The following is a 25312-nucleotide window of genomic DNA, read 5'->3' on the forward strand; positions in this document are numbered from 1 at the left end:
CCCTGACTGAAGCCCTCTGTTCCCTTCCCCCGACTCCTCAGGACAACCTCTGGTGGGGTGTCAGGAGCTCAGAGATAAAAGGACTTGTGACAGCCCCTAATGGCTGCTGGTGCAGCAGACCTGCCAGTTTAAAGCTGTTTAACCTCCCACCTCCATTCCCAGAGTCATCACATATCATCACCTGATCATGTTGAGTGACGCCAGTGTGGCCCATGTGGGCATCTGAGGAAGAGATGCCTGCTGAGGGCACTCACCCTCCTGCCTGCTTACCTCTCTGAAGAGATTCATGTGGCTCAGGCAAGTCCCAGTAAAGTAAGCCCATGGGGATATTCCACCCAGCAGATCTGCCGAGGCCTGTGTGGCAGGACTTCTTGCCTTTGAGCTCTTTCAGACCGAACTCAGTGCCCTTCTTCACCACGGCCACAGCGTAATACTGAGTTTGCGGCTCTGCAAAGGGAGAGCGTGGATGAAAGACTCTCAAACTGGGCCCCAGGGAAGCACTGCTCATCACTACTGGGCTCCTGAGTAGGGAAGGGGAACCCCGAGGTAACGTTTATGTTGGGTTGGCTTCTAAAGAGGGAAGGATCAGAAAAACTTTCCTAGGCTTACATGGGAAAGGAAGGACCACAGAGGAGACATTTGTAACAACCCTCCAGGCAAACCCAGGAGCAAGAAGCCACATGCACACATGCCCCAATGCTATTGCCTACCCAGGCCTTGCAGGGAGTGTCTGCCTACAACTACCAAGCCAAGCTCCCCTGGAAACTGGAACTGTGGCAACAGAGGCCACAGTCTTGACTTTCTCTAAGTATTTCTGTCCCTCACACAGCCCCAGGGACAGTGGAGTTGCTCTCAGATGAGATGCAAAGCTGTCAGGGCTCCAAGTTCATGCTCCTGTGTGATCTCTCCCCTGTGTGTGGCACCTGTGGTTCTTGGAGAGCTGCTCTTTACACATTTAAACCCCAGTGGTGCAGCTCAGATTGCACACAGCCTGCCCAGGAGGTCAGTGTCCTGAGCACCAGTCCTCAACCAGCCCAAAGCTCCCAGAGGCCTTGGGTTGTGGCTGTGGTGGTTGATAGGGCCTCTCATTCCCCACTCACTGCCCCCTGGGGCAGGCTCTTCAGTAGCTAATCTCCATTACCTGCCTGAATGAGACAAGACTCAGCATCTACCAGGAGAGAACAAGGGCCACAAACACCTTCCTGGGTCCCCGGGGAGAACTTACTATCTTTCGGGCCATAGTACTCTGCCACTACAGGCTTCAGGTTGTAGGGCTTCAGGCCTGCCTCAAATACCAAACCACCATCCAACGTCACAGCATCTGCTTCATTATCCTGGAAGAGAACAGACCAGAGTCTGAGGAAGCCCTTACTTCTGAGCAAGGTCTATCTATAGTTGGGTGGTGCTCCTTGGATCTGGGGCCAGAAGAACACTCAGTTTGGCCAATAGCTAGCTGCACAACACCACAAGCTTCAGTTAACTCTACCTCCCTGGTGAGGGGATTTGGCCACCATATTCCTTAATTCCTGCAAAGAGAAAGAATGGATCGTTTTTCTGTTTTCCCTGGTGAGGAGTCCAGCTGCTAGCCCAGAAAACTATCGTGATTTTTCAAGACTGACCTAAATTACAGAGGCTTTACCAGCAGGCCTCTTGGGGGAAAGCTGCCCGCCAACACCAGACTGGGTGCACAGCCCATGCACCACAGGCTCTGAAGGGGCTGCAGTCAAGGACTCAGGTCCCTCTGCCTGGCCATGCTGTTACACATATTTACATTTCAAGTTCAGGTCCTTTCATTTGGTGACCTCTTTATTTTGGGCCTTCTGCTGAGATCTTCCTCAGATGCCTCTGTGGAGAATTCTCTGTGGGGAAGGGGAGCCTTGAAGACATCCTTCTCCACTCTGATTCAGTACTCAGTACTTTTTCTTCCTGTCCTGGGTCCATATAACTGCAGGAGTCTTTTGTTCAGGAACGGGTGCTTTCTCTGGCTTTAACTTCTAGCCTATACTCTGAACTGAGTGTTAAATGCTAACTATTACTTCCATTATGGCTGATTGTTCATTTAATCAACTACACAGACACCATTGTCCAACTCAGCTCCATTTTACACATTAAAAAATAGAGGCCCAGAAACTTTAAGTCACCTCCCCAAGCCACATAGCTAGTAAGTCATGGAGCTGGGATTCGAATCCACGTAGTGTGGGTTTATTTCTCCCATTTACTGTTACTTGCTGGGTTTTTGGTTTTCATTTTTAGTTTTTGCTTCCACTAATTCTCATCTTTAAACCAGTAGTTCACTTGGTTCACTATAACCAATATTATAGATACCTTCCCACTAGGTCTAGAATTTATTTTCTCTTGAAGTGAGAAGCACCATCTTTTATATAGGCACTTCATAACATACTTTTATTGCTTTTTTTCTTGCTTCAAATATCTTTAATCAAAATGATTTTTCTTGAAGCCCTTGCTAGTACTTCATAAATAGTTCTTACTATTTATGGATTAAATTACAAGGCAGGGACTATAGCTCTATGATCTATGTCATGTTATAGATAAATAATAAGGTAATAGTATTTCTAAATGAAATAAAATAATAATGTAAACCAAACCATATATTTGTCTAGCTGAAACTTTTCTCTCAATAGTTGGAATTGTTTTTGTTATTTTATTGTAATTAAATAACAACATAAAATTTATCATTTAACCATTTTTAAGAGTACCTTTCAGTGCCATTAAATACATTCACAATGGTGAAGGACTCTTTTATTCCACAAATAGACTCCATATATGAAACAATCTTTATGGTTTTCTTGGTATCTCAAAAGGTAGGTGAAACCTCCAGAGACTGTCCCCACCCACCTCACACACCACAGAATAAAAATAAATGAGTAAACAAATAAGAGCTTATCCTAGAGCAGTGAGGTTGGGGCTTTTTTGGCCCAGACACCAGGATCCTGGGCAGGAATCACTGGGGCCTCAGGGGCTCAGGAACCAAGGAGCCAAGGCCTAACTCATGGAGTCCACAAGAGCAACAGGGATTCTGAAGGGAAACTGAACCAGCAGGGAGGGGCAGGATTAAAGTCAAGCATGACTTCCCAGGTGCAGATAAACAAACCCAAAAGAAGGTAAGCCACAATGCATGGGCATCAGCAGGAACAGCAGACTTGGGCTCTCAAGGGTTGTGGATGTTGGAATGGTCAGAAACAATGGAGAAGAGCTATATATGTGCTTTATTGGAGAAGAGCTATATATGTGCTTTATGCACAAAGTGAAGGCTACAATCACAGAGATAAACATAGAAAGGAAATTATCAGGAATAAAAAAGAAAAGCTGTTTAAACTGGTACTTCTAGAAGCAAAAAATATAGTTGTTGAAATTTAAAAAAAGTGAATGAATGGGCAACAAGTTGATTAGACGTGTTTAAATTGAGAATTAAGAAACTGGAGGCTATATCTGAAGATTCATCCCAGATGCTGCCAAAAAAGAGGTGCAGAGACTGAAACTATGAAAGAGGGATTAAAAGATATAGATGCTAGGTTAAGGAAGGCCTAACATGTTTTCTTGGAATCCTAGAATTAAAAAAAAAAAAAAAAGGAACTAAAGAAAAGGCAGTATTTAAAGAGATAATGGCAGCAAATTTTCCAGAACTGGTGAAAAACATGATTCCACAGATCCAACATACTTTAAGCAAGATAAGTAACAAGATTTCTACAGCTGGAAATATCATAGCGAATCTATGGAACATCACCAACCAAGGACATGAAATCTCAAAGTTTTCCAGAGAGATGATTGAGGGAATAATAGGATAATATCAGACTTCTCAACGGCTACAGTGGAACTCAGGATACAGTGGAATGGTATTTTTAAATAGTGTAAAAATATCAAACTAGAATTATACATTCAGCAAAATTACCATTCAAGAATAAGGGGGAGATTAAAGCATTTTCAGAGAAAACAAACAAGCAAGCAATGGAGAGAGTTTAACACCAAGATACTGACTCTAAAGTATCACCAAAAGAACACATTTCAAAAGGAAAACTTGTCCCAGAAGGATGGTCTGAAATATAAGAAGGGATAGTAGGGAGTTCCCTGGTGGTCTAGTGGTTGGGATTTAGTGTTTTCACTGCCGCGGCCTGGATTCGATCCCTGGTTGGGGAACTGAGATCTCGCAAGCCACGTAGCTCAGCCAAAAATTTTTTTAAAACTTAAAAAAAATAAAAAGAGAAGGAATGGTAAACAGATGAAATGGCAAAAATGTAAACAAGTCCAAATTTCTCTCTCTGCCTCTCTCTCTCTCCGTCTCCTTCCCTCTTTCTGAACTTTTGGGTGCATACACAAACTTACACATGCACACACTCACACACACACACACATATATAAATATATATTTATATAGTATTTTATGTATACTGCCAACAAATACATGAAGTATCTACATTCCAGGGTTAAAACAAGATAGACATAAAATATCAAATAGTAATATCTACACAGGGAAGAGCAAAGTCTGAGCTACTACATTCCAGAGTTCTTTTGCTGTTTCAGAAGGACATAACGGTCAAGATTATTTTACTATTAACATTTTGTTAAGCTAAAATTGTACAGTAAAAATTTAAGGGAAGTCATTAAAATATATAAATTGTTTAAATTTACTTTCAGTAGGGGGAAAGGTGGAATAAAGGGAAAACAATCCAAATGAACACACATGTACGAACTCCATTTTTAAAAATCAGAAAAGGAAAAATCAGAAATCAGAGGGAAAGCAGGACTAAGAGAAATCAAAAAGTAAATGGCAGAAATAAGCACAAATTTATCAATAATAAAAATAATAATTTGGGCTTCCCAGGTGCCTCAGTGGTTAAGAATCCACCTGCCAATGCAGGGGACACGGGTTCGAGCCCTGGTCCGGGAAGATCCCACATGCCGCGGAGCAACTAAGCCCACGCGCCACAACTGCTGAGCCTGCACTCTAGAGCCCGCAAGCCACAACTACTGAGGCCGCGTGCCACAACTACTGAAGCCCACGTGCCTAGAGCCTGTGCTCCTCAACAAGAGAAGCCACCTCAGTGAGAAGCCCATGCACCACAATGAAGAGTAGCCCCTGCTCGCCAAAACTAGAGAGAGCCTGTGCGCAGCAACGAAGACCCAACGAGGCCAACAAAGAAAATAAATAAATAAATAAATTTATTTATTAAAAAAAATAATTTATTAACGGTCTAAATTTACCACATAAAATAAATAAGATTGTCAGATTTCATTAATAAACAAAATCCAGCAATATACAAATTTCAAAAGACATACCTGAAAGATCAGCACACAGAAAGTTGAAAATAAAGGAATGGAAAGAGATATAGGAAGAGGATACTAACCAAAAGAAAGTTGATGTAGTATGTATGCTAATATCAGAAAAATAGAGTTTAGTTAAGAAGTACTGCCAGAGATAGTGATTTTTTCATAATAATAAAATATCAAATTCACCAAGAATGATATGGGTTATGCTCTCATACACTGCTGGGAGAGTGGAAATTGGAATAACCACATTGGATTTGCTTAAAAACCAAATACATTTGGCATCATCTTCAAAGTCAAATACTCACATATCCCATGGCACAGAAACTCTGCTCCTACATATATATTAAAGAGAAACTAGTAATTCTTGTGTCCCAGGAGATTTGTATAAAAGTATTCCACAAACACTGATTAGAATAACAAAAAACTGGAAAAAATCCAAATGTCTTATGACCAGAAAAGAAAACATAAATTGTGGTATACTAACACAATGGACTTTTGTAGAGCTCTGAAAATGAATGAACAATAGCTATATTCAACAACATGTGTGAAAACTTAGCATAATATTGAGGAGGGAAAAGCAAGTATGAGAAGACAACACATAGCGATGGCATGTTTATAAAATATTTTAAGAAGCAAACTGTACAATCATCCACACATACCTATATGTCTTAAATTAAAATAAAAGACAAGAAAGTTTTAGGATTCTGTTTGCACTGGATGGGGAAACACACACTAGTTGTAAGTAGGGCCAGTGGCTTACACTACCCCAAGTGGTGTTGTTCCCATAGAATCCAATACTGCCACACAGTAGCCCTAGAAATAAGCTATTGGCAGTGATGAAGTTTTGAGAACCTCTGGTGGGTTTGTGGATAATATTATTTTTATATTATTAACATATTTAAAAACAAAGAGGGGTATGCATACACCAAAGCTGAAATTATGTCATAAATCAAGAGTTATAATTAATCCATGATAGTAACTGAGGTTCAATAAACACACACACACACACACACACACACACACACAACAGACCAGTTGTTTATACCAAATCACTGATTCCTTGAGTTAATCATGCTCCATCTGGCTGAGTCTACCTCTCCCACCTCATTCCTCCTTCCAGTCTCCTGCTTGCTCTGCTCCAGTCTCCCTACCTTCCCTACAGAAACTCAAACAAGCCCAGCTCTCCTCTGTCTCAGGCCCTTTGCACATGCTATGGTTCACTACCTGGTGTATTCTACCATAGCTTTTGGCAGGCTTACCCATGCTCATCCCTGGGGTCTCAGGTTCATTGCTCCCTCTCAGAGAGATTGTCCCTGACACCCAGGCCAAAGCAGGTTTCCTCTGAAAGTTCTGTTTCTTTCCCTCCATTGTACATGACACAATTTGAAATTTCACATCTACTTGTTTTCATGTCTTTCTTCTCTCCTGACTAGACTGTAAACTCCTCAAAAGTAAGGAGCATGTGTGTTTAAATTCACTACTGCAGCCCCATTGCCCAGCACAGGGTCTGACACACATTCAAATGTGCAGGAACAATGTTAAAGGAGCGAAGAGTATTTTGGAAAACCTAGAAGACAAAAGGATCAGCTATCAACTGCAATCATGACTATGTATTCCTCTTCCCTGTGTGTACCATTCATCTACTTCTTGTGATGCATCAGGAACCTCCAAAATAGTGTTACATGGTCATTCTGATAGCATGTATTCTTGTTTTCTTTTCTGAGTTCAGAGAATTTGGTGGCTCAAAAGAGTCCCCTTTCAGAACATGTTAGATTTTGCTTTAAGACCCATTAAAGGTGACTGCTCGTATTTCCATTTCTAAAGTGATTTTACTAGCACTAGGGGCTGACTGCCCCACACAGCAGCCTCCTACCTGTGAGTACAGAATGATTCCAAAACAACAGGAGAAAGAGAAAGTATGGATTTTCTTCTGCTCTCCTTTAGGCAGCCACGACTTACCATGATGGCCTTGATGCAATCAATGTAGGAGGTCTTCTTCACACAGGAGACAAAAGGACCAGTATCAGCGAGGACTTTATTCATATTTTCACGGAAACTGGAGCACTTATTGGCCTCATGACTTGAAACGGTGCACCACCTCACAGTTTTCTCTGAGACAGCCAGACACAGCCCTAGGGGAGAGAGGTCAGAGGTCCCTGTGCCAGTTGGAGAGACAGCAGCACCCTCTGGAGGGTCGTGAAGTCTACTTCCCCTCCATCATGTCCACTCCCACTCCTGTCCGTGAACAACAAAGGACAGAGTTTCCACTGCATTCTGAGTCTGGGGACAAGTGACAGGCACCCTAATGTCCTCTTAGTTTCCCACTGACCAGACTGTGCTGGCCAGAGGGATGCCGACTTGACTATCAGCTCTCAATTGGAGACAATAAGCTGCTCCTCTGTGTTCTCTGAGCCTCCTTCATTCACCTCATGACCCGTGGCCTGCCATGGAATACAAGCTTCAGTATACACAGGGGATTTTCAGCTACGTCAAGGTGTTGGCTCAATGCTACAACTCTGGGAAGCCAGCAGGGAAGGAATTACATCATCCAGTAATTACTATCTTTTAGAGATGAGGGAACTGGGCTCAGAGAGTGATGCTTTACCCTAGGTTACCCAGCCTGTTAGTAGCTGAGACTGGCCTAGAAATCAGGTCTCCAGACTTTGGTCTCTGCCCAGGGAACAAAAGAAGATAACATTCTGAGTTGTTTTCCATGTGCTTGGCCAGTACATAGGGCTACATGATTGATGAGGCAATAAATTTGCCTGTGATGCTCATCTGTCATCCTCTGTTCCAAGAATAACTAGAAACTCCACATATTCAATGTTTCTCTCTGTTTCCAATGACCCCTCCCTCAATTTTACCATTAGGCTTTTTGGCTGCCACTATGAGAAGCTAAAGCCAGCCATGTCTGTGGCAATTAATCCATGGGGTTGCAGATGTGTTGTCCCCATGATATGAGCATTTGGCACTGTCCGCAAAGCCTTCTGTCATCTCCATTCTGTGGATCAACAGCACAGGGCTGGCTCAAGGAAGCGGATGAATATTCACAATGCACAAAGCAAGAGAGGGGGAGGGAACAGTTCTCCAGGATGGAAAAAGAGAGGCCACAGGAAGCCTGTCCCCCAACCACCCTTTATTCCACCTCTGCCCATGGGATATCAAAGGAGGCAACAAGGAGTCAGTGGCAGACTCTCCCAAAAACCACTCCTCCAGGCCCTCCCCAAACTACCCCTCCTGAGATCCCAAAGGCAGGAATTTGTCCTCAGTCATGCATTTACCTTCCACAGCCCTGTGAGATTCTCTGAGGTTAGGATTGGGGGCTGGGCGGGTAGGCAAAGGCAAGTAAGGTGGGTCGACTCTCAAGGGTTAACTTTTTCAGGAAAGACAAGTAGCTAAACACAGAAGGCTCCAAAGGTATTATAAATGCACCACTACTGGCCAGCAAAAGTTAGAGGACAAAGGGGGCCTAACAGTGACAGGCTTCGAAGCACAGATGTGTGCAGCAAAGTCCACTCCACTAGTGCCTGGATCCACAGCCTCATTTACTCTCACGGGACCTTTCCAGGCCAGGCTGTACTACCCCCCTCACCGCTGGGGACGCAAAAAGTTTGGCTTCAAATCCCATGCTCCAAACCCTTCAACTGCCCTGCCTCATTAGTGGGGCATGGTCAGCACCAAGGGCACCCATGGGACATCAGACTATCAGTGGAGGTGGGACCAGATCTGGGGAGGACTTGAATGCCATCCTAAGCAGTTTGGACTTGATTGAGACCTCAGCAAAGGGATTTGATAAACCGTGATGGAAGTGCTCTAATTTATTGTGTTCCGCTACTACAAGGTTTTCTGGACAGGAGGAGGAAGCAAGGAGGGGGTGAAAATGTGGCAGAGGCACAGGCAGGACCAGAAGGTGCGCACAAGCGCAGAGCTGTCCCTGAGGCAGTGATGAAGCAGATGCAAGGGTGCAGCGGGGAGAAGCGAAGGAAAGGTCCGGGCTTCCAGTTCCAACGCGGAGCCCAGGGATGGTGTGGCGGGCTCCGGTATTCAGGGGGCGCCCGGGCCGGCGACTCTGCGGGCCTTCCCAGCGACCGCACTCACCCAGGACCGCGCAGGCTAGCAGAGCGCAGACGGCGAGCCTCATCCTCCCGGGTCTGCGAAGCGGAGTGCCGAGCACAGACGGACCGGCTTCTGGGCCACCTCCCTGCACCCCGCGCCCCTTTATCACCCGCGGGGCTGGCCAAGCACAATCTTTGACCCCCTTTGTTTGTGCAGCCCGCTTGCCCAATCGCCCCTCAGCCCTCCCCCTTCATTCCTCGCTCAGGCTGATCACCTCATTTCCTGACCTCTGGGACAGACCCGTGGGTGGAATCCAACACAAAAATGCTGACTGGAAGGGAATTAAAGAAAAATCACCCCGTTGTTAACGCGCGCTTGCTCTGTGCCAGGAGCAGAGTTGCAGCGGAAAGAGGCGGGAGTGGCTCTGCTTCTGAATCCCAGGGTGCCACAGCTGGTCCTGAACCAACCTATGTGCTCATTCTACAGATGGAAGAAGGAAGGGACTGCCCCAAACACACACCAGAACAGGAGAATGACAGGCAGAGACCTTCCTGGGAGAGGGTGTGAGAGAAGAATAAGGCTGACCACAAGTCAAAGACAACAGGCTCAACCTCTTTCACTTGTTCCCAGGTGTATCCAGAAATCCTACTCCTTCTTGGGTCCTTAAAGGCCCACGGAGGAGCTGTCCCTCCCCATGCGTCCTCCTGAGCACAGGATGCTGGACCGGTAAACTTCCTTCCCTTCATGCAGCCTGCTGGACACCTAGGCTAGGGACAGAGTCACAGGAGAGACAATGTCTCTCCTACAAGAAGCTGCCCTGGAATGTGATCAAGACTCTGTGACACTCAGGACAAGTGACACATGAACACAAAGAAAGGGACCCAGGAGAGGATGTGGCCTGATCTCATTGCCCTGGGTCATCCCTGGGTCCCTCCAGAAAAGTGGTCTCCAAACCATTTTGATTGCCCATCCTTATCCAGAAAAATAGTGAGGCTGTACACTGTGTGTGTGTGTGTGTGTATATATATATAATATATATATATATATATATATATATATATACACTTTTTAAACTAATATTGTGTATATTTCAATCATGAAAGGAATAGAAAATTTGTAAACAATGAGACAAAGATGAAACACTCATTTTTAAATGTCTCTCTCTATACTCTGCCTTATACACAATGAAAAATATCTCAAGGCAAAATATACACTTAGGGAAGGGGCAAAGTTCCTGATAGTAGATGTAAGTCCATATTCCAGAGAGTCAAGATAATTTTAGGGTTTTCTTAAGTTACTTATCCAACCCAATCAGATTAGCATTGTTTTTGGTTTTATTTACATTAATTTACACCAGACTTAGAAGATATCTCAGTAGTGCCATTTTATTTTAGTTCACCTGTGTTTGTGATATCGGAATCATCTTCTAGGTCTAGTTTCTTTGCAGGAATCTTTCTAAGGCACTCATGCATTTTGGGAGATCTGATGAGTTAAATCACGTTACTTAATCTGTACATCCATTTTACTGGGCATATGCAAACCACAAAATGTGGAACCACAAAAGCCAAAAGTAAAGGACAGTTCAGGGAGTCACAGCCTTCCAGCATCCCCTTCCCCACCCCACCCCTTGTGAGGCTTTCCCCATCTTCCCTCAGGAACCTCAAAGGCCCTCCGTGACATGCGTCTGCCTGCCTTGCAGACCAGGTGGGAGGCAGTGCCAATCCTCATATGAAACAAGAGTGAGTGTTAACTTATTCATCTTTTGCATGAGGAGTAAATATAATCGGAAGCTAGCATAAACTCCCCACGCCCCAATAGATTGTCTCATGTACAGGAGGCTACACACGCTCCATTTCAGAGAGCGCTACTTTAGCAGGGACTTTCTGTTTACAGGGGGGACATGAGACAACCCTGGCCCTCCAAATCCCCGCCTCACCGTGAAGAAGAGTGGCGGCTGCTGCGCTTGTGTCTCTGCCCTTGTGGACCCTCCGGCTCAAGCCATGGGAAACCCAGAATCTTGGCAGAAGGGGCGAATTCCTGCTGCCCACTGCAGCAGGCATTAGGGGGTGGCCTGTCCTCATGGGGCACCTTGAGGTACGGAGAGAAGAATGGAGGGGGAAAGTCAGGGGCAGGGCTGGCTGGGAGAGACTCCACAGAGCAGGATGCCCACACTCAGCTCATGCCTTCTACAGGTCCTGCAGTGAGCTTGCAGAGTCTGCCCAGAAGCAGGAAGGAGAGTTGTCGAATGTTGAGCTAATCCATGAACACATGGGAGCTTGGTGGAGGGCATGCGAGGCAGATGGATCTTGATCCTCCCACCTGGGCCCCTTCTGCACTCACACAGTGAGCCTTTCTTGAGGCAGCTCCTCTGGCGACAGGCCTACAGCCTGGCCTGAGCCCTCAGAGAGAGCACTCTGGCCAGGCTGAGCCCTCTCTGGGCCAGCCAAGCCTATGCCTTGCCTCAGTGGAGCCCTCTGAGTCTGAGCCTAAGACACGCAGGGGAGGAAGTACAGAGCCCACGGGATCTGAAGAAGGGCCAGAGGAGACATGGAGAACAGGATCCCGCACCATCTACTCACAAGAGCCTTGGTTCTTGCTCAGGAGGACAGGATAGAGGCCTGTGTCTGCCACTCCCAGGAGGCAGGGGTGAGGCCAACTGTGGGTGTACATGAGTGTATGACCCTGGTTGTATGGCTGTGCCCACATCTATAATGTGTATGGGGGTGTGTGGTGGTGAGAGGTGAAAGTGTCAGTGTTCTGTGTCCTTGGTGGCCCATGACACTTGTCCCTGTGCTCTCCGTTATGGTGTTTAATTCTTTACTAGAAACACTCTGGAGTCAGGAAGCTCATTGTCCCTCTTTTACAGCTTAATGATGGCTAATACTTGCTGAGAGATTCACTGGGCCCTCACCACAGCCCTCTGAGATCAGTGCATTAGAATCCTCATTTTACAAATGAGATGAGGACACTGAGGCCCTGAGGGGTTATTAACTTGTCCAAGGTCAGCTGGCGAGCCAGGTGCAAAATCAGGCTGTCTGATTCCAGAGCGTATGTACCCATCCACCAGGGACACTGCCTCTTCCATGAAACAGGGACACACACACAGGCCAAGAGGCTTGTCTGGGGTCACACTGAGAGAGAAACAGACCAGAGGCCTCCAGGACTGCCATTTCTCCACAGACACACAGCCCCCATTTTCTGCTGCAGAGGGGCTTGTCTCTGGGAGAGGTGTGGGTGCCCCAGCTGCAGCACCTCAGGCATGCACTGGCTTATCATGCTCAGATGGAAGGAAAGGATCATGTTTTCAGCTGTTCCACATGCCAGGCACTGTTCTGGGGCAAGACCTTGTGATCTTGACTAACTGCCTAATGAGGTAAGATCAGTCCCCCATTTTTTAGATGTGAACATTACAGTAAAACGACAGGTCCTCATTCACAGAGCTCTGGAACCTGAACTCAAATCTCCTAAGTCCCAGCCTTCTCTAGACCACAGCTGCCTTCTTGATATTGATCTTTTCTCCTTTTTTTTTTAATATTGATCTTGTCTCCTTTTTTTTCTATATTGATCTTCTCTTTATTTGTCCAGAGAGGAGGGGAGAAAGGGAGGAAGGGAGGGAGGAGAGAGAGAGAGAGAAGAGGACTTCCAGTTACAGATGAATCTAAGTCATGATCCAAATCTTCCACCATAAGCTGAATAAAACTTTTAAATTTCAACAGGATTGGCCCTCTTGTTGAAAGAGGTGGACTTGTGTGTACATGCAGGGAGGTTGGGTAGCTGACCTAAAGGAGATGGCATGAAGGCATTGGTCCTCTGAACCAATATTTGTTTCTAAATGTTGCCTCATTTACAAAGAAGCAGAGCAAACAAAGGGCCTCTGTCTGCTTGAACCCGTCCCTCCTCCCCCTCTCCCTCACTGCTCTCTGCCCAACACCAAGGCTTCTCCTCTGAAAGACATGCCTGTGGTCATTGGGAAGGTGGGATCAGGCAGCCGGAGAACTACACTCGTAGACTCCTTATCCTGGAGACCTGCCAGCTCAGGGATGTGTGGCGTGATAGTTGGTAACAAAGAGCAGAGTCTTTTTAGGAAAATGCCAGGTAATTTGTAATGTCATACACCACCACCTCTGTCTCTCTCTTAGTTCTTTCCCTCAGAAGTCCCTGAACAATGGATGGTTCTTGAGTTTCTATTCTTTCCCCAGGGGAGCCCATAAAAATATCCTTTCCATGAAGAATAGTCCAGGACCAGATAGCTTCACGGATGAATTCTACCAAACATTAAAGAAGAATTCTTCTTACACACACTCTTCCTGGTAATAGAAAAAGAAGGAATACTCCTTGACTAAATTTTTAAGGCAAGTACAGCAAAAACCAAAAACTGTCAAGGATATTATGAGAAAGATAAAAAAAATTCTTTTTATGAACATAGATGCAAAAATCTTAAGCAAAATATTAGCAAATTGAATCCAGCAACATCTAAGAGGGATACTAAATCATTACCAAATTGAGTTTATTCCAGGAATGCAAGTCACCTTCAAAAAAAAAAAAAATCAGTGTAATTGATCACATTAACAGAATAAAGGAGAAAAGTTATATGACCATCAGTGGGTAGAGGAACAGCATTTGGTAAAATCCAACAACCATTCATTTTAAAACACTCAGCAAACTTATTCTAGGAAATTTGCTTAATCTGATAAAGAGTATGTACATGTGTGTGTGAAATATACATAAAAGAAATATATATGTAAATATACACAAGAAATGTATATGTGAAACCATCATATTCAGTGGTGAAATGGTGAATGAAAGTTTTCCCTTTGAGATCAAGGAAAAGATCAGAAGGTCTACCATTATCATTTCTATTCAACATTTTTACTTGTAGCCCTACCTGCCAGTCTGCTCAGGTATGAAAAAGATATAATAATATAAAAGGATTGAAAAGGAAAAAATAAAACTCTTATTTTCACTAATGATATGATTGAAAATGTATAAAATTCTAAAAAACTGGATTAAGTATTAGAAAAATAAATGTTAGATAGGCTTCCGGGAAGATGGCGGAAGAGTAAGACGTGGAAATCATCTTCCTCCCCACAGATACACCAGATACACGTGGAACAACTCCTACAGAACACCTACTGAACGCTGGCAAAAGACCTCAGACCTCCCAAAAGGCAAGAAACCCCGCCCCCCCACGTACCTGGGTACGGCAAAAGAAAAAAGAATAAACAGAGACAAAAGGATAGGGATGGGACCTGCACCAGTGGGAGGGAGCCGTGAAGGAGGAAAGGTTTCCACACACTAGGAAGCCCCTTCGCGGGCGGAGACTGCAGGTGGCGGAGGGGGAAAGCTTCGAAGCCGCGGAGGAGAGCACAGCAACAGGGGTGCGGAGGGCAAAGCGGAGAGATTCCCACACAGAGGATCGGTGCCGACCGGCACTCACCCGCCCGCGAGGCTTGTCTGCTCACCCGCCGGGGCGGGGCTGGGAGTTGAGGCTAGGACTTTGGTCGGAGCATTGGCAGTGGACTGGAGTTGGCAGCGTGAACACAGCCTGCAGGGCATTAGTGCACCACGGCTAGCCGGGAGGGGGTCCGGGGAAAAGTCTGGACCTGCTGAAGAGGCAGGAGACTTTTTCTTCCCTCTTTGTTTCCTGGTGCGCGAGGAGAGGGGATTTAGAGCGCTGCTTTAAGGAGCTCCAGAGACGGGCGCGAGCCGCGGCTAAAAGCGCGGACCACAGAGACGGGCATGAGACGGTAAGGCTGCTGCTGCCGCCACCAAGAAGCCTGTGTACGAGCACAGGTCACTATCCACACCCCCCTTCCGGGGAGGCTGTGCAGCCCTACACTGCCATGGTGCCGAGATCCAGGGACAGCTCCCCCGGGAGAACGCCCGGCGCACCCTAGGCTGGTGCAACGTCATGTTGGCCTCTGCCGCTGCAGACTCGCCCCGCACTCCGTGCCCCTCCCTCCCCCCCGGCCTGAGTGAGCCAGAGCCCCCGAATCAGCAGCTCCTTTAACCTCGTCCTGTCTGAGCGAAGAACAGATGCCCTCCAGCGACCTACACGCAGAGGCGGGGCCAAATCCAAAGCTGAGCCCCTGGGAGCTGTGCTAACAAAGAAGAGAAAGGGAAACCTCTCCCAGCAGCCTCAGAAGCAGCGGATTAAAACTCCACAATCAACTTGATGTACCCTGCAACTGTGGAATACATGATTAGACAACGAATCATCTCAAATTAAGGAGGTGGACTTTTTATGATTTTTTCCCCTTTTCCTCTTTTGGTGAGTGTGTATGTGTATGCTTCTGTGTGAGATTTTGTCTGTATAGCTTCGCTTCCACCATTTGTCCTAGGGTTCTATCCGTCCGTTTTTTGTTTTTTTAAAAAAAATTTTATAATAATTATTTTTTTATTTTAATAACTTTATTATATTTTATCTTATTTTATTTTTCTTCATCTTTCTTTTCTTCCTTCCTTCCCTCCTTCCTTCCTTCCTTCCACCCTCCCTCTCTCCCTCCTTTCTTTCTTTCTTTCTTTCTTTCTTTCTTTCTACTTATACTAATTCTCTCTTTCTACTTTTTCTCTCTTTTATTCTGAGCCATGTGGATGAAAGGCTCTTGGTGCTGCAGCCAGGAGTCAGTGCTGTGCCTCTGAGGTGGGAGAGCCAACTTCAGGGCACTGGTCCACAAGAGACCTCCCAGCTCCACATAATATCAAATGGCGAAAATCTCCCAGAGATCTCCATCTCAAAACCAGCACCCAGCTTCACTCAACGACCAGCAAGCTACAGTGCTGGACACCTTATGCCAAACAACTGGCAAGATAGAAACACAACACCACCCATTAGCAGAGAGGCTGCCTAAAATCATAACAAGTCCACAGACACCCCAAAACATACCACCAGACGTGGACCTGCCCACCAGAAAGACAAGATCCAGCTGCATCCACCAGAACACAGGCACTACTCCCCTCCACCAGGAAGCCTACGCAACCCACTGAACCAACCTTAGCCACTGGGGACAGACACCAAAAACAATGGTAACTACGACCCTGCAGCCTGCAAAAAGGAGACCCCAAACACAGTAAGTTAAGCAAAATGAGAAGACAGAAAAACACACCACAGGTGAAGGAGCAAGATAAAAACCCACCAGACCTAACAAATAAAGAGGAAATAGGCAGTCTACCCGAAAAAGAATTCAGAATAATGATAGTAAAGATGATTCAAAATCTTGGAAATATAATAGACAAAATGCAAGAAACATTTAAAAAGGACCTAGAAGAACTAAAGATAAAACAAACAAAGATGAACAACACAATAAATGAAATTAAAAGTCCTCTAGATGGGATCAATAGCAGAATAACTGAGGCAGAAGAACAGATAAGTGACCTGGAAGATAAAATAGTGGAAATAACTACTGCAGAGAAGAATAAAGAGAAAAGAATGAAAAGAACTGAGGACAGTCGCAGAGACCTCTGGGACAACATTAAATGCACCAACATTCGAATTATAGGGGTTTCAGAAGAAGAAGAGAAAAAGAAAGGGACTGAGAAAATATTTGAAGAGATTATAGTTGAAAGCTTCCCTAATATGGGAAAGGAAATAGTTAAGTCCAAGAAGCACAGAGAGTCCCATACAGGATAAATCCAAGGAGAAATACGCCAAGACACATATTAATCAAACTGTCAAAAATTAAATACAAAGAAAACATATTAAAAGCAGCAAGGGAAAAACAACAAATAGCACATAAGGGAATCCCCATAAGGTTAACAGCTGAACTTTCAGCAGAAACTCTGCAAGCCAGAAGGGACTGGCAGGACATATTTAAAGTGATGAAGGAGAAAAACCTGCAACCAAGATTAGTCTACCCAGCAAGGATCTCATTCAGATTTGATGGAGAACTTAAAAGCTTTACAGACAAGCAAAAGCTGAGAGAGTTCAGCACCACCAAACCAGCTTTACAACAAATGCTAAAGGAACTTCTCTAGGCAAGAAACACAAGAGAAGGAAAAGACCTACAATAGCAAACCCAAAATAATTAAGAAAATGGGAATAGGAACATACATATCAATAATTACCTTAAATATAAATGGACTAAATGCTCCCACCAAAAGACACAGACTGGCTGAATGGATACAAAAACAAGATGCATGTATTTGCTGTCTACAAGAGACCCACTTCAGACCTAGAGACACATAAAGACTGAAAGTAAGGGGATGGAAAAAGATATTTCATGCAAATGGAAACCAAAAGAAAGCTGGAGTGACAATTCTCATATTAAGCAAAATGGACTTTAAAATAAAGACTATTAGAAGAGACAAAAAAGGACACTACATAATGATCAAGGGATTGATCCAAGAAGATATAAAAATTGTAAATATTTATGCACCCAACATAGGAGCACCTCAATACATAAGGCAAATACTAACAGCCATAAAAGGGGAAATCGACAGTAACACATTCATAGTAGGGGACTTTAACACCCCACTTTCACCAATGGACAGATCATCCAAAATGAAAATAAATAAGGAAACATAAGCTTTAAATGATACATTAAACAAGATGGACTTAATTGATATTTATAGGACATTCCAACCAAAAACAACAGAATACACACTTTTCTCAAGGGCTCTTGGAACATTCTTCATGATAGGTCATATCTTGGGTCACAAATCAAGCCTTGGTAAATTTAAGAAAATTGAAATTGTATCAAGTATCTTTTCCGACCACAACACTATGAGACTAAATATCAATTACAGGAAAATATCTGTAAAAAATACAAACACATGGAGGCTAAACAATACACTACTAAATAATGAAGTGATCATTGAAGAAATCAAAGAGCAAATCAAAAAATACCTAGAAACAAATGACAATGGAGACACGACGTCCCAAAACCTATGGGATGCAGCAAAAGCAGTTTTAAGAGGGAAGTTTATAGCAATACAATCCTACCTTAAGAAACAGGAAACATCTCGAATAAACAACCTAAACTTGCACCTAGAGAAAGAAGAACAAAAAACCCCCAAAGTTAGCAGAAGGAAAGAAATCATAAAGATCAGATCAGAAATAAATGAAAAACAAATGAAGGAAATGATAGAAAAGATCAATAAAAGTCAAAGCTGGTTCTTTGAGAAGATAAACAAAATTAATAAACCATTAGCCAGACCCATCAAGAAAAAAAGGGAGAAGACTCAAATCAATAGAATTAGAAATGAAAAAGGAGAAGTAACAACTGACACTGCAGAAATACAAAAGATCATGAGAGATTACTACAAGCAACTCTATGCCAATAAAGTGGACAACCTGGAAGAAATGGACAAATTCTTAGAAATGCACAACGTGCCAAGACTGAATCAGGAAGAAATAGAAAATATGAACAGGCCAATCACAAGCACTGAAATGGAAACTGTGGTTTAAAATCTTACAACAAACAAAAGCCCAGGACCAGATGGCTTCACAGGCGAATTCTATCAAACATTTAGAGAAGAGCTAACACCTATCATTCTCAAACTCTTCCAGAATAAAGCAGAGGGAGGAACACTCCCAACCTCATTCTACGAGGCCACCATCACCCTGATACCAAAACCAGACAAGGATGTCACAAAGAGAGAAGACTACAGGCCAATATCACGGATGAACATAGATGCAAAAATCCTCAACAAAATACTAGCAAACAGAATCGAACAACACATTAAAAGGATCATACACCATGATCAAGTGGGGTTTATTCCAGGAATGCAAGGATTCTTCAATATACGCAATCAATCAATGTGATACATCCTATTAATAAATTGAAGGATAAAAACCATATTGTTATCTCAATAGATGTAGAGAAAGCTTTTGACAAAATTCAACACCCATTTATGATAAAAACCCTGCAGAAAGTAGGCATAGAGGGAACTTTCCTCAACATAATAAAGGCCGTATATGACAAACCCACAGCCAACATCACCCTCAATGGTGAAAAACTGAAAGCATTTCCACTAAGATCAGGAACAAGAGAAGGTTGCCCACTCTCACCACTCTTATTCAACATAGTTTTGGAAGTTTTAGCCACAGCAATCAGAGAAGAAAAGGAAATAAAAGGAATCCAAATTGGAAAAGAAGAAGTAAAGCTGTCACTGTTTGCAGATGACATACTATACATAGAGAATCCTAAAGATGCTACCAGAAAACTACTAGAGCTAATCAATGAATTTGGTAAAGTAGCAGGATACAAAATTAATTTACAGAAATCTCTGGCATTCCTAAACACTAATGATGAGAAATCTGAAAGTGAAATCAAGAAAACACTGCCATTTACCATTGCAACAAAAAGAATAAAATATCTAGGAATAAACCTACCTAAGGAGACAAAAGACCTGTATGCAGAAATTATAAGACACTGATGAAAGAAATTAAAGATGATACAAATAGATGGAGAGATATCCCATGTTCTTGGATTGGAAGAATCAACATTGTGAAAATGACTGTACTACCCAAAGCAATCTACAGATTCAATGCAATCCCTATCAAACTACCACTGGCATTTTTCACAGAACTAGAAAAGAAAATTTCACAATTTGTATGGAAACACAAAAGACCCCGAATAGCCAAAGCAATCTTGAGAGCGAAAAACGGAGCTGGAGGAATCAGGCTCCCTGACTTCAGACTATACTACAAAGCTACAGTAATCAAGACAGTATGGTCCTGACACAAAAACAAAAAGACAGCTCAATGGGACAGGATAGAAAGCCCAGAGATAAACCCACGCACATATGGTCACCTTATCTTTGATAAGGGAGGCAGGAATGTACAGTGGAGAAAGGACAGCCCTTCAATAAGTGGTGCAGGGAAAACTGGACAGGTACATGTAAAAGTATGAGATTAGATCACTCCCTAACACCATACACAAAAATAAGCTCAAAATGGATTAAAGACCTAAATGTAAGGCGAGAAACTATCAAACTCTTCGAGGAAAACATAGGAAGAACACTCTATGACATAAACCACAGCAAGATCCTTTTTGACCCACCTCCTAGAGAAATGGAAATAAAAACAAAAATAAACAAATGGGATGTAAAGAAACTTCAAACTTTTGCACAGCAAAGGAAACCATAAACAAGACCAAAAGACAACCCTCAGAATGGGAGAATATATTTGCAAATGAAGCAACTGACAAAGGATTAATCTCCAAAATTTATAAGCAGCTCAATAACAAAAAAACTAACAACTTAATCCAAAAATGGGCAGAAGTACTAAATAGACATTTCTCCAAAGAAGATATGCCGACTGCCAACAAACACATGAAAGAATGCTCAACATCATTAATCATTAGAGAAATGCAAAACAAAACTACAATGAGATATCATCTCACACCTGTCAGAATGTCCATGATCAAAAAATCTAGAAACAATAAATGCTGGAGAGCGTGTGGAGAAAAGGGAACCCCCTTGCACTCTTGGTGGAAATGTAAATTGACACAGCCACTGTGGAGAACAGTATGGAGGTTCCTTAAAAAACTACAAATAGAACTACCATATGACCCAGCAATCCCACTACTGGGCATATACCCTGAGAAAACCATAATTCAAAAAGAGTCATATACCAAAATATTCATTGCAGCTCTATTTACAATAGCCCGGGGATGGAAACAACCTAAGTGTCCATCATCAGATGAATGGATAAAGAAGATGTGGCACATATATACAATGGAATATTACTCAGCCATAACAAGAAACGAAATTGAGCTATTTGTAATGAGGTGGATAGACCTAGAGTCTGTCATACAGAGTGAAGTATGTCAGAAAGAGAAAGACAAATACCGTATGCTAACACATATATATAGAATTTAAGAAAAAAAAATGTCATGAAGAACCTAGGGGTAAGACAGACACAGAGCTACTAGACACCGAGCTGCTAGAGAATGGACTTGAGGATATGGGGAGGGAGATGGGTAAGCTGTGACAAAGCAAGAGAGAGGCATGGACATATGTACACTACCAAATGTAAGGTAGATAGCTAGTGGGAAGCAGCCGCATAGCACAGGGAGATAAGCTCGGTGCTTTGTGACTGCCTGGAGGCGTGGGATAGGGAGGGTGGAAGGGAGGGAGATGCAAGAGGGAAGAGATATAGGAACATATGTATATGTATAACTGAGTCACTTTGTTATAAAGCAGAAACTAACACACCATTGTAAAGCAATTATACTCCAATAAAATAAATAATTAATTAATTAATTTTAAAAAATGTGAAAAAAAAGAAAAATGTCAGGCAGTGTTGCTGGATACAAGATAAATATACAAAAATCAATTATATTCCTAGATTAAAATTTTTTTAATGAATAATGCTATTTAAAGTAGTATAAGAATCACAAATGACCAAGAATAAGTCTATCAAAAGATGTCTAAAATTTTTACACACCGAACTGTAAAATATTGATGAGAAATTTTAAAGAAACTCTAAGTTAATGCAAGGCTATACACAGAAAATGGAGTGGTGACTCAATATTATAAAGATGTCAGTTCTCCTCAAATTATAATATATAGGTTCAGTGAACTCCCAATCTAACTCCTAATAAGTTTTTAATATTTTTTAGTGGGAATTGACAATGTAATCCTTAAAATTTATAAGGAAATGCAAAAGACCTTAAATAGACATTTGTTTGGTTGTGTAAGTTGTAGCATTCCAAGATTAGAGCAAAATGCATTTGATTTTTCTAAACTTTTCTGCCTAACTCTAAGTACTGACATCTGAAATATAATTGCCGTGTCTATCCAATTCAGCTGTTCATTATCAATAAAATTACCTACATGCTTTCTATAACTTGACACTGGATTAGTAGTATGAATAAAAATTATATACAGTCCACTAAATAAGTATTTGTAGACATACATCCACCACAGTTGGTATATAATTTAGTTCTTATGTTTATTCCAATTCTTTCACATTAAAAAGCAAATTAAACTCTAGCTATGGTTTAAGGTCTATTTCAGATTCCTCTTCTCTTCCAGATTCGTCTTCTCTTCCTCCGCCTTCTTTTACATAGATATATGCCATTTTCAAATATACACATAAGTAGAGAAAATGATGTAATAAACTCCCATGTACACCTTACCCAACTTCATCAATTGTCAACATTTTGCCAATATTATTTCATCCATCCTTCCACTTCCCCATTTTTTTCTGGAGTAACAGACAGTGCATTACTTCACCCACAAAAGTGTGCATCTATAACAGCTAAGGGATTTTTAATATATAACCATAATGCATTTATCACACCTGTCAAAAATGAACAATTATTCCATATTATTATCTAATTCCCAGTTAATATTCCAGTTTACCTGGTTGTCAAAAAATTTTATTACCTCATTCAAATTAGAACCTAAAACAAGATCTAGGCATTGAATTGGTTATATATCTTAAATCTCTTCTGCTCTTTTCTTTTACCCTTTATGCTATTTACTTGTTGAAGAAACTGCATCATTTGTCCTTTGGAATTTCCAACATTCTGGATTTGGCTGGTGTGATTTAACATGTTATTTTGCATTTAACAGCATTTTACAGAAAGTCCCTCAATTTGGGTCTGTCTGAAATTGCTTCATGATTTGATTCAGGGTGTGCATTTTTGACAGCAACATCACAGAAGTGAGGCTGGGTTCTCAGAGTATTGCATTAGAAGGAACACAATAGTAATTTGTTCCATTATCACTTCTGTAACCTTTATTTGCTTGGTTAAGGTGGTGTCTGACAGGTTTCTACACTGTAAATTTTCCTTTGTAATTAATGAGTAGTCTGTGGAGAGACACTTTGAAACTACTTAACATTTTGTTCCTCATCAGACTTTCATCCTCCAGTTTTAGCATCCATTGATGATTCTTGCCTGAATCATTATTACTATATTGATTACCAAATAGTGATTTTTCTGATTATATCATTCCTTGTGCATTTATAAATTGCCATTCTAAAATAAACAAGTACTTCTCTTTCTCCATTTATTTATTGATTTCCTTTTATTTGTTTTTATCAGCATGGGTTTGGGGGTTTCTTTTATATTCAGTGGGTTATAATACTTTACTATTATTGTTTTGTTTCCATTTTTTATTGTGGTAAAAAACACATAACATGAAATTTATCATCTTAGCCATTTTAAGGTGTACAGTTCAGTGATATTAAGTACATTCATATTGTTGTGCAAATTGTCACCACCATACATCTCCAGATTTCTTTTCATCTTGCAAAATTGAAACTCTACACCAGTAAACAATAATTCCTCATTTTCCCTTACCCCCAGCCCCTGGCAACCACTTCTCTACTTTCTATCTCTATGATTTTGACTACACTAAGTGCTTCATTTAAGTGGAATCATACACTATTTGCCTTTTGTGATTGTCTTTCTTCACTTACCATAATATCCTCGTTTCATCCATGTTGTAGCACATGTCAATAATTTCCTTCTTTTTTAAGGCTGAATAACATTCCATTGTATGTACATACCATATTTGCTTATCCATTCATCTAGCAATGGGCACTTGGGTTGCTTCCACATTTTAGCTATTGCAAACAATACTTCTATAAACCATGAGTGTATAAATATCTCTACAAGACGCTGCTTTCAATTCTTTTGGGTATATACTAAGAAGTGAATATCTGGATCATATGGTAACTCTACATCTAATGTTTTTTGAGAAATCTCCATACTGTTTTCCACAATGGCTGTACATTCCCACCAACAGGGTTTTAATTAATCCACATCCTCACCAACACTTACTACTTTCTGGGTTTTTTGATAGGAGCCATTCCAATGAGTATGTGGTATCTTAATGTAGAGTTAATTTGCATTTCTCTAATGATTAGTGATGTTGAGCATCTTTTCATGTGCCTATTTACCATTCATATAATTTATTTTCAAAAAAGTTAAAGTTCTTTGCCCATTTTAGAATTGGTTGTTTGTTTTTCTCTTGTTGAGTTTTAGGAGTTTTCTATATATTCTAGGTATTAATCCCTTAACAGATATCTAACATGGAAATGTTTTCTCCCATTCTGTGGGTTACCTTTTACTGTTCATAGTATCTTTTGATGCACAAAAGTTTTAATTTTCATAAACTTCAATCTGTCTGTTTTTGCTTTTGTTGCCTGTGCCTTGATGTCACATCCAAGAAATCACTGCCAAATCCAATGTCATCAAGCTTCTTCCCTATGTTTTCTTCTAAGAGTTTTATACTTTTTATGTCTTAAGTCTAGGTCTTTAAATAATTTTGAGTTAATTTTTATATGGTATTAGGTGAGTGCCCAACTTCCTTCTTTTGCATGTTTATACCCAGTTTTCTTAGCATGATTTGTCAAAAAGACTATCCTTTCACCTATTGAATGACTTGAACTCCTTTGTGGATATATGTCAGTGATTATTTCTGGGTTTTCTATTCTATTACTTTGATCTATGTATCTGTCTTTATGCCAGCACCATACTCTTTTGAAATCTATAAAATATAATGTTATGTTTGTTGGTATGTTTTGACAACAGGAAATGTGAGTCCTCCAGCTTTGTTCTTATTCAAAAGTGTTTTGGCTATTCAGGATCACTTGAGATTCCATATGAATTTTAGGATTTTTTCCTATTTCTGAGAAAAAAAAGTCATTTGGGTTTTTATAGAATTGCATTTAATCTGTAGATTATTTGGGGTAGTATTGACATCATAACAATGTTAAGTTTTCTAATCAATAAACATGGAAGGTCTTTACATTTATGTCTTCTTTAACTTCTTTTAGCAATGTTTTGTAGTTTTCATTGTGCAAAACTTTTACCTCTTTTGTTAAGATAATTCCTAAGCACCCCCTTTTTTTTAACATCTTTATTGGAGTATAATTGCTTTACAATGGTGTGTTAGTTTCTGCTTTATAACAAAGTGAATCAGTTATACATATACATATGTTCCCATATCTCTTCACTCTTGCATCTCCCTCCCTCCCACCCTCCCTATCCCACCCCTCTAGGTGGTCACA

General features: G+C 41.8%; 1 protein-coding gene across 1 annotated transcript in view; it reads right to left on the bottom strand.

Moving 5' to 3' along the window:
- TF (transferrin) overlaps nt 1-9572 on the bottom strand; it is a 31387-nt gene extending 21815 nt beyond the window's left edge. Inside the window, exons 1-4 of the mRNA XM_030873452.2 lie at nt 9385-9572; nt 7246-7418; nt 1226-1334; nt 271-447 (exon numbers count right to left, since the gene is read on the bottom strand). Of these exons, the coding sequence (XP_030729312.1) occupies nt 271-447; nt 1226-1334; nt 7246-7418; nt 9385-9427 (502 nt within the window). The 5' untranslated portion in view covers nt 9428-9572. The remainder of the gene's footprint in view (nt 1-270; nt 448-1225; nt 1335-7245; nt 7419-9384) is intronic.
- Nucleotides 9573-25312: the final 15740 nt, after the last annotated feature.

The sequence above is a fragment of the Globicephala melas genome, chromosome 4, assembly GCF_963455315.2.
Source record: "Globicephala melas chromosome 4, mGloMel1.2, whole genome shotgun sequence".
NCBI classification, from domain to species: Eukaryota; Metazoa; Chordata; class Mammalia; order Artiodactyla; family Delphinidae; genus Globicephala; species Globicephala melas.